The 16,509-nt window shown below is 47.9% G+C and overlaps 2 protein-coding genes across 8 annotated transcripts in view; one reads left to right on the top strand and one right to left on the bottom strand.

Annotated features, from left to right (window-relative positions):
• Positions 1-211: 211 nt before the first annotated feature.
• On the bottom strand, positions 212-10,365 carry LGALS12 (galectin 12). 6 transcript variants are annotated; one of them, XM_080912555.1, is made up of 10 exons: positions 10,249-10,365; positions 9,800-9,975; positions 7,438-7,526; positions 7,102-7,315; positions 6,023-6,142; positions 5,464-5,502; positions 4,715-4,741; positions 4,152-4,240; positions 2,342-2,492; positions 212-1,767 (listed from the first exon to the last, which is right to left on the bottom strand). In XM_080912555.1, exons 2-10 carry the CDS (start codon positions 9,866-9,868, stop codon positions 1,621-1,623), a joined length of 945 nt encoding a protein of 314 aa, XP_080768681.1. In that variant the 5' UTR covers positions 9,869-9,975; positions 10,249-10,365; the 3' UTR covers positions 212-1,620. The 6 variants fall into 6 exon arrangements, with proteins under 6 accessions (XP_080768681.1, XP_080768684.1, XP_080768683.1 ...); XM_080912558.1 differs by lacking the exon at positions 9,800-9,975 and having other exon boundaries at positions 10,249-10,304; XM_080912557.1 differs by lacking the exon at positions 9,800-9,975 and having other exon boundaries at positions 7,102-7,361; positions 10,150-10,262.
• A 5,028-nt stretch (positions 10,366-15,393) lies between these two features.
• The window catches only part of PLAAT5 (phospholipase A and acyltransferase 5), a gene marked incomplete at both ends in the record, with an annotated part of 32,031 nt that continues 30,915 nt past the window's right edge, over positions 15,394-16,509 (top strand). For both annotated transcript variants that reach the window (XM_080912006.1, XM_080912007.1), the window contains 2 exons: positions 15,394-15,559; positions 15,882-15,957. In XM_080912006.1, coding sequence (XP_080768132.1) covers positions 15,394-15,559; positions 15,882-15,957 — 242 coding nt within the window. The remainder of the gene's footprint in view (positions 15,560-15,881; positions 15,958-16,509) is intronic.

Here is a 16,509-nt window from a genome sequence, read left to right as displayed (position 1 = left end):
GTTACTGGGGAATGGCTTTGAGAATGTAAAGGCTCCTGCCAGTTGAACTTGCTCTCCCTGCTTTCCCTTGTACAGTTCAAGATGTGAGCACTATCTCTTCTTGCCATGAGATGCAGCTCTAGAACCATAAATCTAGATAAACCTTGCCTTCTCTAAATTGCCTTGGTCACAGTGTTTATCACAGCAATAGAAAAGCCACTAACACATATGAATAAGTAAAATGACAAGCCAGTTTAATGTATGAACATAATACAAAATAATATATATCATCAGCGGATAAAATGTGCAGTGTAGTTTTATTAAGATTCATCAACACCAAATAAACTTTACCGCCCAAATTTTAAGATATTATATTAGTGTTCTCTCATTATTATTATTATTTTATTATCTCATTATTTTATTAGAAGGTTAAATATGTAAATATAATTATATCAATAAGTGCTAAGGTGCCAGTGCTTTACACTTCCAACCTTAACCCCCCAGCCTGCCATCTCCTCTTTGACACAGATTCTTCCCAGAATCCTGGGCCTTGGTGTTTAGGGGTTGCCTCTCAGCCATCTTTTTTTCTGACTTCTATTTTCCCTTATTACAATAAAGACATATATTTGCAGTAAAAAAACTTTCCTCTTGGATATGTGAGTATCTTTTCCTTCATGAAAGGAACATGATCAGTCTTCTTCGTAAATGGTCAAGGGAAGGCAATGGCTCTTTGCTTAGAGTATAACATTATAACATAGCAAATCCTTCGTTAGCATCTTCTATCAGTGACCTGGCACAGCTCTGGGCATGTAGATGGGATTACAGAAGCATTCGAGAGCCAGAGTCTTAAGTCCATTTGAAGATGAGTTCAGACTTTATTTCCAGGAATAATCAAATCAAACACTCTATAGCTTCCTTTTTCCCCCGGTCTACCTGCCCTGCTAAATATAGTCATGGATCACTTCATGACAAGCACAAAGTCTTAGAAATGCATTATTTGGCCATTATGCCATTGTGTGAACGTTACAGGATATAATATAGAAACAAAGATTAAGTAATCTCTGACCCATCTAGACTATATTATAATCTTATGAGAGATCATTGTTGTTTAAATGGTTGGGTGACCAAAATGTGGTCCCATTCTCAGTGTGTTTTTCTGGAATGCAGCCGCTTCCCTTTGGCTGAAACCATGAGAACAGCTGTGAGATTTGTTCACTTTGGGCAAAGGCTTCCCAAACTAGTGAGTGAGTGTAGGTAAAATGAGTGTAGATGAAGAGATGGATGGAGATGGTATGTGTTGATCACAGATTTGGGGCTCATCTTGTTCACACTCGATTTGCGTCCTCAGTGGCCAGGCCCAGATAGAGTTTTGGCTCCACAGAGTGTTTGAATGAAGACCAAGACAGGTGCAGAGACACATTGACCTGGGCCCTTATTTTCAGAATTGTTAGATTATAATGCAATAAGTGTGTGTGTGTGTGTGTCCTTTTAGATTCAGTCTTGTGACCCAGAGGTGAAGTAGGCCTGACGCAGTGATACCAGGGCAATTTCTCCATCGATAACAGACTGGGGCTGTCACTGTGGAGCCCTAGCTGCAGCCGCCCTTCTTCTTCTCTGGTTTAGGTGTCCTTGGAGCCCTTTTTAGTAGTGGACACAGTAGAGATGGACACTTCCACTGATCCTGAGCTCCCGCAGCTTCTCCAGGGCTTTCTGGTCCAGGCTGGTGATCCCCAGCCCCTGCCCATTGAGTGCCAGCTTCAGCCCTCCTTCATGGCACAGAAGCAGTACCTGGGAAGAATAGCTTGCTTGGGTGATGGGCTTCCAGACAGACATTTCCTGGTGTGTGTACTACTGTAGGCTTCCTCCTTCACTGAGGGGACACAATTTTCAGAAACAGACAGTCTAGGAGTTAAACTTCACCATCCGCAGCAATTTTTTCCCCTGGGAAACATTCTCAATCATAGCTACATTCTGGAGCCATGAAGAGAGCTTCAGACTGGGTCTCATGTAGCTCAGACTGGCCTCAAGCTTCCAATTTCACCGAGACTGGCCTGGCCTTGAACTCCTGATCCTTCTGCCTCTACTTTCCCAGGGCTAGGTTATGTGTGTACATAGTCATGGCGTACATCACTCCTGGCCTTTAGAAACTCAGAGGAGCATTTAACGACAATGCCTTGCCTGCTTTCATTATGCCTGTGCTTCTGGGCACAGGATCTCTGGCATTAGCAAAGGGACTGAGGCCACTATGTGGACATTCTTCCCTCAGAGCTGGCTCTGGCTTTCCCCAGGATCCAGCTCATTGTCTCCCAGATCATTAGGGAAATGGGCTCAAGAAGAGCTTGACTACTTGGCTCAGACCTACCTCGAAGAATCGCTGGGGGTAAAAGAGGAAGGGGGCTGAGATCAGCTTCTTTCGCCCCCACGAGAAGACCCAGGCCAGTGTTTTGTCTGTGAAGGAAGCCCTGAGTGTCACAGGAACATGGGTGGCCCCATCCCTCAGGCTCAGGGTGAAACTACAGGAAGCAGGCAGAGAGGTGGATCAGCCTCTGTCACCTTCAGGCAATTGTGTCTCTGAAGGGGAAGGGTCAGGCAGGAGAGCCACCGCAAGACTGAATAACTTCTCAGAGTCAAGTTTGTTTGGCTCTTGGCAGAACACTTGGACATATAACAGTACAGATTAACACATGAGTATTATACTTGAATCCCTGACTGGAAGACTATGCAGGTAGGATAATTACCTATCCCAAGCCTCAGTTTATTCCCCTGAAAATGGGGTGGGTGTGATCGTAGCAGCAGTTAACATTGATTGTTATGTGTCAGAGTGTGGCTTTTGCAAAGAGCTAGTGGTGAGGGTCAGGCTGTAGGGGTTTATGCTCTGTGGCTTTCTAGTCCTGTGGCCTCGGGCAAGTCATTGAGTGTCTGTGCACTTCCTCAACTGTACACTGGGGAAGATGAGTGCTGTTCTCATCTCACAGGCTGTTAGAGTGAAATGAAAGAACAGGTGTGAGTGTAAAACAGTAAACAGATATGGAAATGATACTCTGCTTAGCCAGTGTTAGTACAGAACACAGCATTGTCTTTTAATTACCTATGTGTATGTGTGAGTATGTGTGTACAAGTGTGTACATGTGTGAGTGTGTGTTTGTGTGTATACATTTGTGAGTGTTGAGCATATGTGTATGAGTGTGTGTGCATATTTGTGTTTATGTGACTGTATGTGAATGTACAGGTGTGTGAATAAGAGTGTGTGTTTGTGTGTGTATGTGAATGTGTGTGCATATAAGTATGAGTTTGTGTAAGTGCAAGTATGTGTGTGTGCATTTGTGAGTGTGAGCATGTGTGTGTCAGTATGTATTTGTGTTTGTGTGTGAACGTGTGAGTATGAGTGTGTTTGTGTGTATGCATGAGTGTGAGTACAAGTTATATGTGTGTGCACATTTGTGAGTGTGTGTGTGTGTGTGTGAGAGAGAGTATATATGTGCACCAAGGACTAGAGGAGAGTGTTGGGTGTCTTCCTCTATTTCTTTCTGCTATTACTTTGAAACCTCCTGAGCTTGGAGCTCTAGCTTCTCAGTGAGGCCAGAGAGCCGGCAAGCCCTAGCTCCTGCTGTCTGTGTCTTCAGGGATGCTGAGGCTTATGAGTGTACATGAAGAATGCCTGGCTTGTTACATGTGGGCTGGGACCTGGACCCCAGCCCTCATATTTGTGTTAGGAACACTTAAATGCTGGACCACCTCTTCAGCCCCAGAGTTTGGTGGACATTTAGAGAGAACTTCTCATCAAGTGTAGGGCTCTGTTGGATAGGGTCAGAGTGATATTAGGGAACACTGGAGCTAAACAGATTTAAGCCGAGGTCTTGGTTTGAGGGACCAGTGGAGGAGAAGCCAGGTTCCGGTGCCCAAGCATTTCTTTCCTAGGCATCTTGGCTGTTTATTGAACCGAGCGTTATGATAGAGTAGGGAGCCATATCTCCGTTTTGGGTTTCAGCTGCACTTTTCTAGGACGTGTGATGTGACGCTGGTTCACCTGACAGGGAAGCAGCACCCGCAGTGGGCTGCTGTAACCAACCCCAACCCTGTTCATAAGCTCTGCAACCTGAGCAACTTCTCTTTGCTCTGCTGCAAGAGGGGACTAAATGGTGGTATTCCCCCATCTCTAATTAAATACTTACTCTTTTGGCTCTTTCAAGACCACTCCTCGAACCACAATGACTTGCCCAGGCCAGAGACCCCGAGGAAGAGCACGTGAGCAGGGCACCTCCTGACAGAAATGGGAGAGGACTGAGATGGTGACCATTGCGGTGTCAGGGTCCCTCATCAGTAGAATAACCCCAGGGACCCAGGGACACCAGGGTAGGTGAGTTTCTCTGTAGGCATGCAACCAGGAGACTCAGCCCTGCCCATGTATTAAATACCCGCTACAGCTCCTTCAGGCCTGCTGAGAGCTTCTTCAGACCCTGCCCCCCAGGCTGTGCACAGTTTCTTAGGCCTTGTTCTGTGAGTGTGCTCTGAATTGTACGTAGCAGATATATGGTGGTTTGTCATTCTGCCACCAGTGAGCGACTGGAGGCCTGGTGCTTGGTACTGGGCCAGTCATGGAGTGTATTAAATACCCATTTGCAGAGCAAGTGAAGAGGGTGAGATGAAACCGGAGTTTAGCTAGGAGCTGCCCCGTCCTCCCACTGCTGCTGTTTTCCACAAAGGAAGTGAGAGACCTGGAGTGAGGGCCACTTACCAGCCTGGGGCTGTACAGCAGGAAGGGCTGAAGGAGAGAAAGAGGGAGGGGAGAGTGTTGGTAGTTGCTTGGGGAGAAGCAAAAGTCTTCCTACTTTGCTTGTATCTGGGGGATACAAGGAGTTCATGCCTCTCCCTGGAGTAGGTGAGTGATTGGGCTCCCAGTGGGGGATCCTTGGAGTCCTGAGCTATCCCCCATCTCTGAGAAGTGGGGAGGAGCTAGAAGGACAATGGAGCTGTCATCCTACACCTCCAGCAAGGTCATAGGTCTCATCTTCCTTTCTTGTCCTGTGGTATCAACCATCACCACCATCCTGCAGGGTTGATCTGAGGACCTAAAACTCAGCGGATAAATCATGGGCCCTCCCAGGGAGTCAGTCACCTCCAGCCATCTCCTAAGCATGCCAGAGATAGGAGGGGAGAGGCAAATCCAGGCTCCCCATCCTGGCAACTGTGGCCGAGAGGGAGGGAGTCAGCTAAGCCTTGAGCAATCATATGCAGGGAAGAGAGGGCCAGCTGGCTTCTAAGCATGGCTGTCCAACCTTGCTCCCAAGAGATTCAGATATGTGGGCTAAGGAGCTGTCAAACTTGATTACTGAGTTTCATCCCTGGACTCACATAAGTGGAGGGAAACTCCTGCAGATTGTCCTCTGATCCCCACACAGGCATGCTCCCCCATTGTGTACACAGAGACATGCTATGCATTCATACACAATAAATAAATAAATAAATAAATATTTTGAAACTCACATATCCAACTGGATACTCTCTGCTACCCTCCACAAATGGCTGTTAAGGAAAGAAAAAGAAGAAACAAAGAGCTGGAGAGATGTTTTAGTGGTTGTTCCTGTAAAGGACCCAGGTTTGGTTCTCAGTACCCACAGAGAGAGAGAGAGAAAGAGAGAGAGAGAGAGAGAGAGAGAGAGAGAGAGAGAGAGAGAGAGAGAGAGAGAGCTTCCAGTCTTTGAAACCGCTGTAAACCCCTGACTGCTTCCCATACAACCTTTTAAAGCTGAGCCACATATTTAGTTGTATTCTGGATAAGTTAATTAGGTAGATGCTCCTCATTGCCAAGCGGATTGCGCCACCAGGAAAGATTCCTGCCCATGACTCCCGGGCCCTTACTGTGGTCACTTTCTCTTCTTCCGGACCCCACTCATTTCTGACATATCTTTGTACTTCTCTTGGTTATCCCAGGCATACAGGACCTTCCTCTATCTCTCAACCGGGCGACTGAGCCCCAGACCTGTCCAGATCAGGGCATATCAGAGGCCATTACTGACCCAGCCTTGGTTCCAAGAGAACTTACATTGATGTTCAGGAATCCAACAGCCTTTACCAAGATGTCACCGGATATATCAAGAGTATCCACCCGTGAGAGTGGGAGCCGGTAGCGGTAGTGAAGAAAGTGCTGTCCATTTACACTCACCTGGGGAAGCCAACGGCACAGCTGAAGAGCAAGTGTGCATAACCCACCCCCAGCAGCAGCAAGCATGCTTCCCAAGAGATTATTTCTCTGAACTTTGCAAAGCAGGTGCATTGTACAGATTAGCTTATGTGACTTGCCCAGTGCTATGGAGCTGATGATAGGTGACAAGCTGATCCCGGTACCAGATTACTGTCCTTGTCCACTTTATCTATGATAAATCTCTCCCCATCGTAGCCAGTCTGAGCTGTTGGCATTGTCATTGCTACTACCAGTGACACCATCATCACTACCACCACCACAACTACCACCATCATCATCCTCACCACCTCCATCATCCTCATCACCACTATCACTAACTACCACCACCACCACCACCACCACCACCACCACAATCATCCTCATCCCCACCATCATCACCACCGCCATCATCCTCACCACCACCAGCATCCTTCCCCCTCTTCTTATCTAAAGCAAGGAAACCAAGGCTTGGGAAGTTGGGGATAATTTTTGTCCCTTAGGGCTTCCTTCCACCAGCTGTCTTGTCCAGTGGAGCCAACTGAAGATCTCATTATCTCTCTGATAGTTTCATATTGGAGGTCAAAGCCTGGACATTAAGTTCTCTGGCCCTGTCTCCTGCTGCCCCAGCTGTAAGGGGGTTGTGACAATATCTACCTTAGACCTCATGGGGAGGATTTAATGGGCACATTCACAAAAAGGGTTTAGCACACTGCCTGCCACCAAGCATGCGTCTTCTAAGTGCTTGCTCTGACCACACACTGGATCCCTCTCCCTACTACAACAAAGTGCTTTTGCACTTTCTTTTTGCTATCTGGGCCCAGAGCAGTCTTACCCACCTCTCCACAGGGTAGTTTATCACAGTGCAATGGAAAATCGGACAAGAGAAGGAGTTATGTGGGGTGCCAGCTCCAGACTGCTTGATGCATAGTCTTTCCACTCACCTTCACCTCTTCGTTCTCAAAGAGAAAGAGGATAAGGAAGCTATCTCCTCTCTTCAGGGCAACACCTGGCCACCGAACCTCTTTTTGCCAGAGTCCACCTTGGAGGGTGTTGCAGATGACATGGGGTTTGACAGTGTAGAAGCAGGGGTTGAAGTGGAAAGCAATATCTGGACGAGGATGCAGGCAGCACCCACACTGGAAGTTCACCTGAAATCTGGTGGTGGTGGGGTGTTGTGAGGTTTTGAGTGTCCACAGAAATCCTAAAGTTAGAGAGGAACTCCAGATTGATGTCCCTAAATTTGGTCTCTTCTGGGAGTCCTAGCCAGTTCCCCTTACCTCCGTGCATGTTGAGGGACCACACCCTGCAGCATGACCATCTTGCCCGCATAAAGGCCACCAAAAATTGTTGTGACATAAGGAATCACCTGAACAAGGGAGAGAAATCAGGTATGCCAACTGGATGTGGGACCAGGGACTCCTATGGGTAGGGTTAGGTGTGTATAGAGAGGAAAGACCAGGAAAACATCTTCCCCACTATGAGGATGATCTTGACTGTTAGCTTGGTGAAATTTGCAAATATCATGGGAACATGTTTTAGGGAACATCTGTGAAGGATTTTCTAGAGGTTATTTGAAGTTGGAAATACCCGTCCTAAATGTGGGCAGGCAGTACCTTTTTATAGGCTGGATCCCAGGCTGAGTAAAAAGATGAAGTGCAAGCATCCATGTTTCCTCTAGAGACAGGGTTTGTCTGTGTAGCCAAAGCTATCTTGGAACTCACTCTGTAGACCAGGCTGGTCTTGAACTCAGAGACCTGCCTGCCTCTGTCCATCTCTGTCTGCTCTGGGCTGCAATTAAAAGTGTGTGCCATCACCTCTGACAGACCTTTGGTTCTTGACTGTGGAGTGGTGAGAGTGGTCACCTCCTACCATCTTCCCTGCCAGGGCGGATGCATTTCCTATGGCTGTGAGTCAAAAATCAACATTTCTTGCCTTAAGTTCCTTTTGCTAAGTACTGTTTTTTTTTTTTTTTTCTTCACAGCAATAAGAAAAAGTAACCAATACACCCTCAAGAGAAAACATCCTTGCAGGGAAGGGCCAGTTTTCTCTCCAATATTTCTGGATTAGTTACTTTTCTTACTGCTGTAACAACTGAAAGAAGGAAGGCGTGTTCTGCCTTAGGTTCCACGGTACAGTCTACCATGGCAGAAGGCATGGCAGCAGGAGCTTGAAGCAGCTGGGCACATCGTATCCAGTCAGGGAGCAGGCTGCAGTTTATCCTGATGTGAACCTTTTATTCAGACCAGGATTCAGCTCATGGAGTGGTGCCATCCCACATTTAGGGTGACTCTCATTACCTTGATTAATGGGATCTAGATAAGACCTCACAGGCTTGCCCAGAGTCTCGTTTCCATGGCAATCCTACAACCCATCAAGTTGTTACTTCAATGACCCATCACAGTTCTCTCCAAAGCGCTCCTTTCTTGGGCAGACGGGCCAAAGCCATATGGCCCAGGGAGCCTGATCCAGCTCCACTGTCCTGTCAGAGCAACCAACGAGCTGAGGCACAACAGGTTGCAGTGTCCCCACTGAGGTTTGTCGCCCCACTGGATGCCACCTGGGAAGGAAGCTGTTGAGGACTGGTACATGTCCAGGGTTTAGGAGCTAAGAGGAAAAGAATGGAGAAGTTGGGAGCAAGTTGACTCTGATGTGGACTGTCTACGGAGATACCTAACAGTGACGAGGGACCCAGGACTCTCTCCTGGGGCCCATCTTTTCTCATACAGAGGTTGTCTGGCCTTCCTAAAGTATGCACACACTTTCAATTCTACTTTTGCTTGTTCTGCTCCCTTCCACTTTCTCCTGTTCCTCCATCTTGACCCCTTTTCGCTTTCCCGCTTCTGAGTTCTGGCGGGCTGTTTTTCCATTAAGATCGCTGTTATAAGACGACTGGAGCCTGGTCTTTCCCTTCAGCAGGCTCAGCACCCATCTGAGCAGAGTGGGAGCTCCACAGAGGGCATGCGACAAGCTGGCAGGTGACCCTGGGGCAGTGTCACAGGGTCAGCTTTTACCTGTTGCTTGTCAACTCCCACTCGAAATCAGAGAGCCCAGGCCACTCCAAGTGTCCTCCAGGTGGTGGGTGGTTCTTAGCTTGTGCGTTGGCCCCATTACTCAGGCACCGGGGGGAGGGGCCAGAGGCCCAGATCTCTCTCTATGGCCTGGCAACTTGCCAGGCAGCCCAGTGGCTTCCAGTTCCCAGGCTCTTGGCAGAATGTGTTAATTAACTGAGCTGATGGAGCCCTCTAAGGGAGAGGACCAAGCAGGGGAAAGTAATAATTACTGCTGTTCATTAGTGGTACAGCCTCCTGGGAGTTTGGCTTTCTGTAGAGCATGGCGGGCCTTCAGAAAGTCCCCTGGGCACTAAACGGGTAGGAAGAGAGGAATCCACACGATCTCTGACTGGGAGGGTTTCTCCAACCCTTCCCTCAGGCTTGGAGGAGGGGCTGCTCTTAGATATTGGTGTTCCTCACAGCAATCCCACCTCCGTTCTCCTAGCCACCCATCGTCTTAGAAGAGGCAAGTTAAATAGGCAAGGATCCTGGAAACCCGACTAATCACTTGCAAGTTGCCATTTAGCTAATTAGTCGGTGAGTGTGTGTGTGTGTGTGTGTGTGTGTGTGTGTGTGTAAGTTTACTTACCGGGTGGAAGACCGGCGGCTGCAGGATGAAGCTGTCAGGAATCGGGTCCAGGTATTCCTCAGTTGACATGGGGGAGGGGCAACTTCAACTCGGCCACTGATCCCGATTCCAGCAGCGCGATTCCCACACTGAATTGACTCACCTTTCCCAGCCAGGGTCTTCAGCCTCTGCAACAGCTGTCCCAGCTGTTAGTCTTACTTGTTCCCTATGGAGTCCTAATGCTTCTCGGAGCCGACCTGGGAAGGGCACTGGCCCACCTCTAGGACCCCATCAACCCCCACTCTTGTGCTACACACAGCAGCAACTTTGCCGGACTGGGCTTGGCGAGTAGTTGGCACTCACTCACAGACCTGTTAACTAGCCCATCTGTGTCTGAAGCGCTTGGTCATTTCAAAGGGAAGCCTGGGGCCGGCTCTTTTCAGCAAGGGCTTTTGTTTTCTGGGGCTCACCTGGATCTTCAGCGGATAGTAGGAGGGGACGGTGCTGCAGCTGCTGGTCGTACACGTGTGCAGGTTCCTTGAGAGGCCCCGCCCCCAGGTTTCTGGCTCCTCCTGCCTTCATTCCCTGGTCTCTTTCCCCTCACTCCCCTTCTCCCCCAAGTTGTGCAGTCCCTTGAGACGAGATTTCGGCATTAGCTGCAAATGCCAGGGACCAGCTGGGATCACAAGAAAGTGGAGTGACTCAAGGTCAGGGAGAGGAGTTCCCTTGGGCTCCGACAAAGCAACACAAGCTCTTTGTCTGCTCTTATGTGCTCTGCCCTTCCACAAGTCACATCTCCCTGAGCCTCCTTTTGTTCACTTGTGTGTCAAGAGGGAGACCATGGCAGGGTCTTGTGTTTGTGCATGGGCCCCTATTGCTGTGTTTTTGGAGAGGCCTTTAGGCCTGGCTCAGATTCCAGTATAAAGTTCCCCTTTCAAAATAACATAACTTCTCAACTTTAGCCTAAGTTGGGAGGTTTCCTGATCTATAACCATGGGGTCAGACTTGGCAGCAGGGAGTCCTGTCAACTATACAGGGTGTTGGTGCAGTCTTTCCTGGTACGAGAGCTCATGTGAGGGACCTGGCTGAGGGATGTGGCAGGATTACCTGACCAAATCTCCCCACCTAGAAGTCTGCCAGAAAGGTGAATTGTGGGGTCTCCACCCCAGGGCCTACTGAAGAAAGCTCTTTGGGAGTGAGGTCTAGGAAGTGGCCTTGCAGGCAATTCCACTGAGCATTTGTTTGAGAAACCCTGACTTGGGTCATAACTGAAAGCACTTTGGGTGCCAAGCCAAGGAGTTTATTCAGCTGCTGCTGGGTAGGTGAAGTGGGGGAGCTGAAGGTATTACTGTGGGGAATCCAAACCTGGGTGTGTTTAGGAGAAAGTGACCCACAGTGGGGAGGAGAAAGGGCAGGTGGAGAGACCAGTTGAGCCAGGCTATAGTATAGTCAGATCTGGGTCCCAAGGCCAGTGGTGCCCTTCCCCCACTCCACACTCAGTTCTTCTGGGAAATCAGGAGGGAGGAGGTTGTACTCATTTACTTGGGTTGCCACAACAAAATACAACAGACAGGGTGGTTGTAAATAACAGAATTCTAGTTTGTCTCTGTTCTGGAAGTTCCAGACCAAAGTGTTGTCTGGTTTGGCTTGTCCTGGGGCCTCTGTTCTGGGTTGGCAGCCAACCTCCTCTTGTTTTCATATAGTTGTCTCTACTGGGGGGGCGGAGGGGGGGAGCCTTGGATGATCTCAAAACACCACAAGAGTCCATTCCCCAGAACAGGAAAGGGGCCCGTCTTCACCTGGGAGTCAACTTGTAACGTACGGGAACAATGGAATAATTAGAGAGTGTGAACCTTAGGAGAGAACTAGTCGGGGCAAATGGACTGGACTTGGGGGCTGGCCCACCATCATTTAGCCTAGCTGGATTCATTTGTATGTGTGAATTGGGTGGTCCAGTTTCATTTTTCTCATTATGAATAGTAATTTCTCTCATGATCGTATAAGGACATTCTTCTCTTTCCAGTGATGAGCAAAGCCATTCATGTCTTATGTTGGGTTGTCATGAATGAGCAGGAATATTACCAACTACGTTCCATCCCACTGTTCTTGTGGCATTCATTTATTTATTATTTTTATTTATGTGTATGTGTATTTGTGTGTAGTGTATGCTGTGCACACTGCTTGAGTGCAGATACCCACAACGGCCAGAGGAGGTTATCAGAGTCCCTGGAACTGGTATGGGTGCTAGGAATGAAGTCTGGGTCCCTTCTAAGAGCAGGAAGTGCTCTTAATAGCCGAGTCATCTCTTCAGCCTCTTAACAAAATATTTTATAGTCTTTTATCTGAAAAAATAAACTGTGGAAGTATTAACCATCCATGAAAACATAAATCAATAATACCGCTAACATATTGGTGGTAGAAATGAAATTGATATTGTCAGTTAGAAAAGGTCCTAGTTTTTTTTTTTTTTTTTAAATTAAAGCTGAAAATTATATGTACCCCTGGGTTTTGAGTCTGATGGACTCTCACGTATGAACATACCAAGACACAGTTCAGCTTCCTTTCCCATTGTGTCAATCAAGGGAAGAAAAGCATGCAGTCAAACCTATCCACTCAGTATCGTTAGCAAATGGTATGAACACATAGTTTACAGTCTCTACAGTAATATCAGGGTGTGTATGGGTCTTTGGAACCACCACAGCAGAGTAAGGATCCTTAAGAAGCAAGAAGGCAGATCAGCTCAACATCACCAAGTAGCTAGCACTGGTTCAAACTTTGCAAGTCTGACTCCGAATAGTTTATTTTAGGCAAATTTAAACATAGCACAATTTGCTAAAATCTTTCCTGGTGACAATGAACTCGATCCTCTATGCACAATAAAATGCAAAGGAAGCTAAATAAAGATTGGCTGTGACCACATTGCAAGTCTTTGTGAGGTGCATGTGATACCTTGCTGTATTCTACAGCTTGATTGAGAAAAACAAGTTCATAGGATTAAGGGTCGGGGGGAGAGTATCTGATGTGGTCTCAGCCACACACTGCCAGGCAATTAATCACAGTGGATAATGGGTTATAAATATCTTCCTTTGAAAGAACAATCCTGTGGGTCTAACATTAAAGGGCCCTTAGAATTTATCTGAGGGCACAAGGACCTCTTTGCCTTCTACATATGAGCTCACCAGAGAAAAAGCGGAAGAAAATGACAGCAGCATTTGTGACAAAAACCAATACCACGAAACTTATAGAAGTTGTATCTTATTTGGCCTTGTGTTCTAGAGGGATAAGAATTCATGATGCCAAGAAAGCACGGAAGCGAGCAGCAAGTGTGGGGGCAGGAGCTGGGAGCTTGTATCCCAACCATGCCCACAAAGCAGAGAGCACACTGGAAGTAGCACAAGGATTTTCTCTCTCAAAGCCCACCACCAGCAGCAAGGCTGCACACCCTAAACCTCCCTAGATTAGTCAGGGTTCTCTAAAGAAACAGAACTGATTGATTGAATGAACAGATACCATGGGTAGTCCTACAATGGCTGTCTCATGATGGAAAGGCCAAGAGTCCAGAAGTCAGTTAATCATCGAGAGTAGATATTTCTGCAGTCCTGCTCTGGTGCTGGCGTCTGGAAGAGCCCTGAAGAACCGATGATCTTTAGTCTATGTTGCAGTCTTGAAGAAGCAGGTTCTAATACTATCAAAGAAACGGTGCAGCAGAAGGGTAGATGAACTTGCTAGTGAGAGTAAGGGCAAGTAGGCAAAAAGCAGAAGCTTTCTTCTTCTATGTTTTGTGGGGTGTGTGAGTGTGTTAGCAGAAAGTCTGTTCTAGAGTTGTGGTGGAACTTCAAATAAAAATAAGTCTCTTACAGTGAGCCAGCTGCCTGGGTTTTAGCTGATTTTAGATGCAGTTGTGTTGGCAACCAAGGTCAGCCATCGCATTCCCCAAGAAGAACCATGAAGCAGGGACTAAAGTGTTCAAATATCTGGCCCTATAGAGCATTCATTCAAGCCATTCCAGCATGCTATAACAAAGGCCTTTGTAGATAACAAAAATGTCTCAAAGTTCTCCAGGCTGAGATGTTCAGGACCTGTGCCAACAGATTCAGTGTCTGATGAGAGCTGTTTTCAGGGTCACAGCCGGCAATGCCTAGATACCTACATGGTGAAGGGAGCTTCTAGCTCTGTAGGGGCCTTTTAAAAATAAAAACACAGGTCCCATTCATGAGGAGTTTGCCTTAGGGGCCTAAGTTCTCAAAGTCTTTCACCTAGTTTATCTACTTAGGGTTAGGATTTCACTGTATAAATTTTGAAAGGACACAGATATCCAGGCCAGACATCAATTTAAAAATAAAGCTTCAAGCATGAAAACCAAACAAGGTGTTAGGTATGCAAAAGGGGTTTGGAGAAAATAGTTCAGAGGTGAGAGGAAATCAATGGATAAAGAATGACTTTTCGTTGTTTTCAGGAACACGGAAGGAACGAGGGATCAAGTTAAACAAATTAAGCCAGACTTAGAAGGACAAGTAGCATGCGTGTTCTCCTGTGTGGACTTTTGGAACAACAATAGCAAGGCCATGGATGTCTGAGGGGGACTGTGAAGTCTGTGGAGAGAAAGTGGGGTGAGGTGTTTGTGAGGGAAGGAGACTTGAATAGGGAATTTGACCAAAGCACATCAAACACATGTATGAAAATATCACATGACTGTGTAGAGGGCAAGTCTGGGTTGGTAGAGTCCCTGTATGTATGTAGTCCTGAGGCTGAAACAGAGGGTCGTTTGAGCCCAGGAGTTCAAGGCTTGCCTGCTCAGCAGAGACAGGCCCTGTAGTAAACAACTAAGCAAAAGACAAAAGGATACCTTAGACTCAGGAAAGCAGGGGATGCAGGTGGAGCTTGTGTACTGGGTGTACTCTGAGGCTCCGCCTCTGTTTATCACATTATATGTTTATTTAGCTTTAATTTAAAAACGATTTATTGGATGTGTATATGTGTCCTGCACATACGTCTGTGAACCATATGCATGCGTACTGCTAGTGGAGGCCAGAAGAGGGCGTTATAGGTTCTCTGCAAGAGCAACAGGTTCTCCTACCCCAGCTTCCATATTTAGCTTTTCTCATGCTAGCACAGGCACTGTGTGGCGAAACTGAAGTGTGCTTCCCAGCCTTTATAATCCGGTCTCATGGCCCCTGGTGTAACCCTGGACTTCTCTAGCGGCCTCAGGTGCTGCCTCTGAGACTTTGGAACCCCGTCTTTGTGTGACTCATGAATGAATGACTTAGCTCCTCTGTGGAGCGCCCGCCTTTCCGCTGAGTTGCTTGGGCGCCCTCCCTGGGGCCACTGTCCACGCCTACGCTTACTGCACAGGTGCAGCGGCCCGCACCCAACCCCACCCCGCACCCCACCCCGCACCCACCCTGCACCCCGCACCCCACCCCGTACTCCACCCAGTACCCCACCCTGCACCCCACCCCGCACCCCACCCGCTTCTCCGCGCGCCCTCGCCGCCGTTTGACTCGCGCTTCCTGGAGGCGACGCCCCACCTCGCTCACCTCTTGTTCTAACCCCGCTGGCCCCGGTGCCCAGGATCCCGGGGCTCCGGGACCCCGGTCCCCGCTGGCCACTGCGAGATGGGCCTGAGCCCAGCAGTCAGCGGGGAGTACGGGATCCGCCTTTCTAGGGTCCCATGGCCACGCCCCAAGCAGATCTTGAGGACCACAAGTACCAAGTCAAGGGACACCCAATCTACAACTGGACAGTCAGCTCTATCCCACTCAGGTCTGCCCCAGGAGTGGGGTCTCTCCCTCGAAGTCTTTCGGGGTGGTTCCTAGCGATTGGCCCCTGCCAGAAACGGCGTGGCAGTTGCTTGCATCTAGACAACCGCCATACAAATTTTATGAAGGGCAAAGCAGGAAAAGACACAGTTCTAATTCTTATTTATTCACAGAAATGTGTCTGCCTCTGCTTTTAGAGCAGTAGGATTAGAGGCATTCACCACCACCTCTGGCTTTAGATACCACTGTAATTCAGAACATGCAGCCCACTTTTGTCTCGAGTTGGTCTTTCATGGGGCAGTTGTGTATTAAATCACACCCCTTCCCTCCTGAATTAGACTCAGCGCTGTTGGTCCAGTTCTTGCCGAAGCAACTGAAAGAAGACCGCCGATTAGAACAGGCCCTAAGCTTGCGGCAGGGGTAAGATTCTTACTATGAGGAGGGCTTTGGGTGCCAGAAGCCTTTTTGAAGACCTAGCTTAGATGCTAGCTCTGCAGTACATGGTTCCCACCTTCCTAACCTGCCTCCTCCACGTGGTTTCTGTTTTTCAATTTGCCAACAGCAAACCAGTGAGTAGCACCTGCTGGGTAAGATGGAACTAGGCTGCAGACCTGATAGCTGTTGGCATAGCTAGTTGAAGTTTTTACCCAGAAGGCCACTCTCCAGACTCATGAAAGCTGAGTGGGTTTGTAGGAGTACAAACCAACGAAAAATCTAGGAGGCTTGTGCCTGGGCATTAGATGGGGGGTGGGGTGGGGGTGGGCAGGGGTGAGGAGGTTCCAGTCTTTTTGCAGTTTATTATAATTTATTATGTATTCCTTTTAAATACAATCTCCTCTTAAAACCAGCGTGCATCACTCACTGATAGAGATTTGAAAAGAATAATGTGCAGATTAGAAAATAATCAGAAAGCTCTGACCAGAAGGGGAAGGGAGATGAATAAATAGAATTTATTTGGGAATAAGTTCACAG

This window comes from Micromys minutus (assembly GCF_963924665.1).
Source record: "Micromys minutus genome assembly, chromosome: 2".
NCBI classification, from domain to species: Eukaryota; Metazoa; Chordata; class Mammalia; order Rodentia; family Muridae; genus Micromys; species Micromys minutus.
Note: the sequence above shows the minus strand (reverse complement) of the source record. Positions and strands in the feature narration are given on the sequence as shown.

What these genes read in the sequence shown, in the direction of transcription:
- LGALS12 (XM_080912555.1), bottom strand. Translation starts at nt 9,868, where the DNA reads ATGTCAACTGAGGAATACCTGGACCCGATTCCTGACAGCTTCATCCTG. An exon ending in GTCCCTCAACATGCACGGAG is followed by an intron (nt 7,316 to 7,437) that starts GTAAGGGGAACT and finishes CACCACCACCAG; the next exon opens with ATTTCAGGTGAACTTCCAGT. An exon ending in ACCCCCAGCGATTCTTCGAG is followed by an intron (nt 1,768 to 2,341) that starts GTAGGTCTGAGC and finishes TATTCTTCCCAG; the next exon opens with GTACTGCTTCTGTGCCATGA.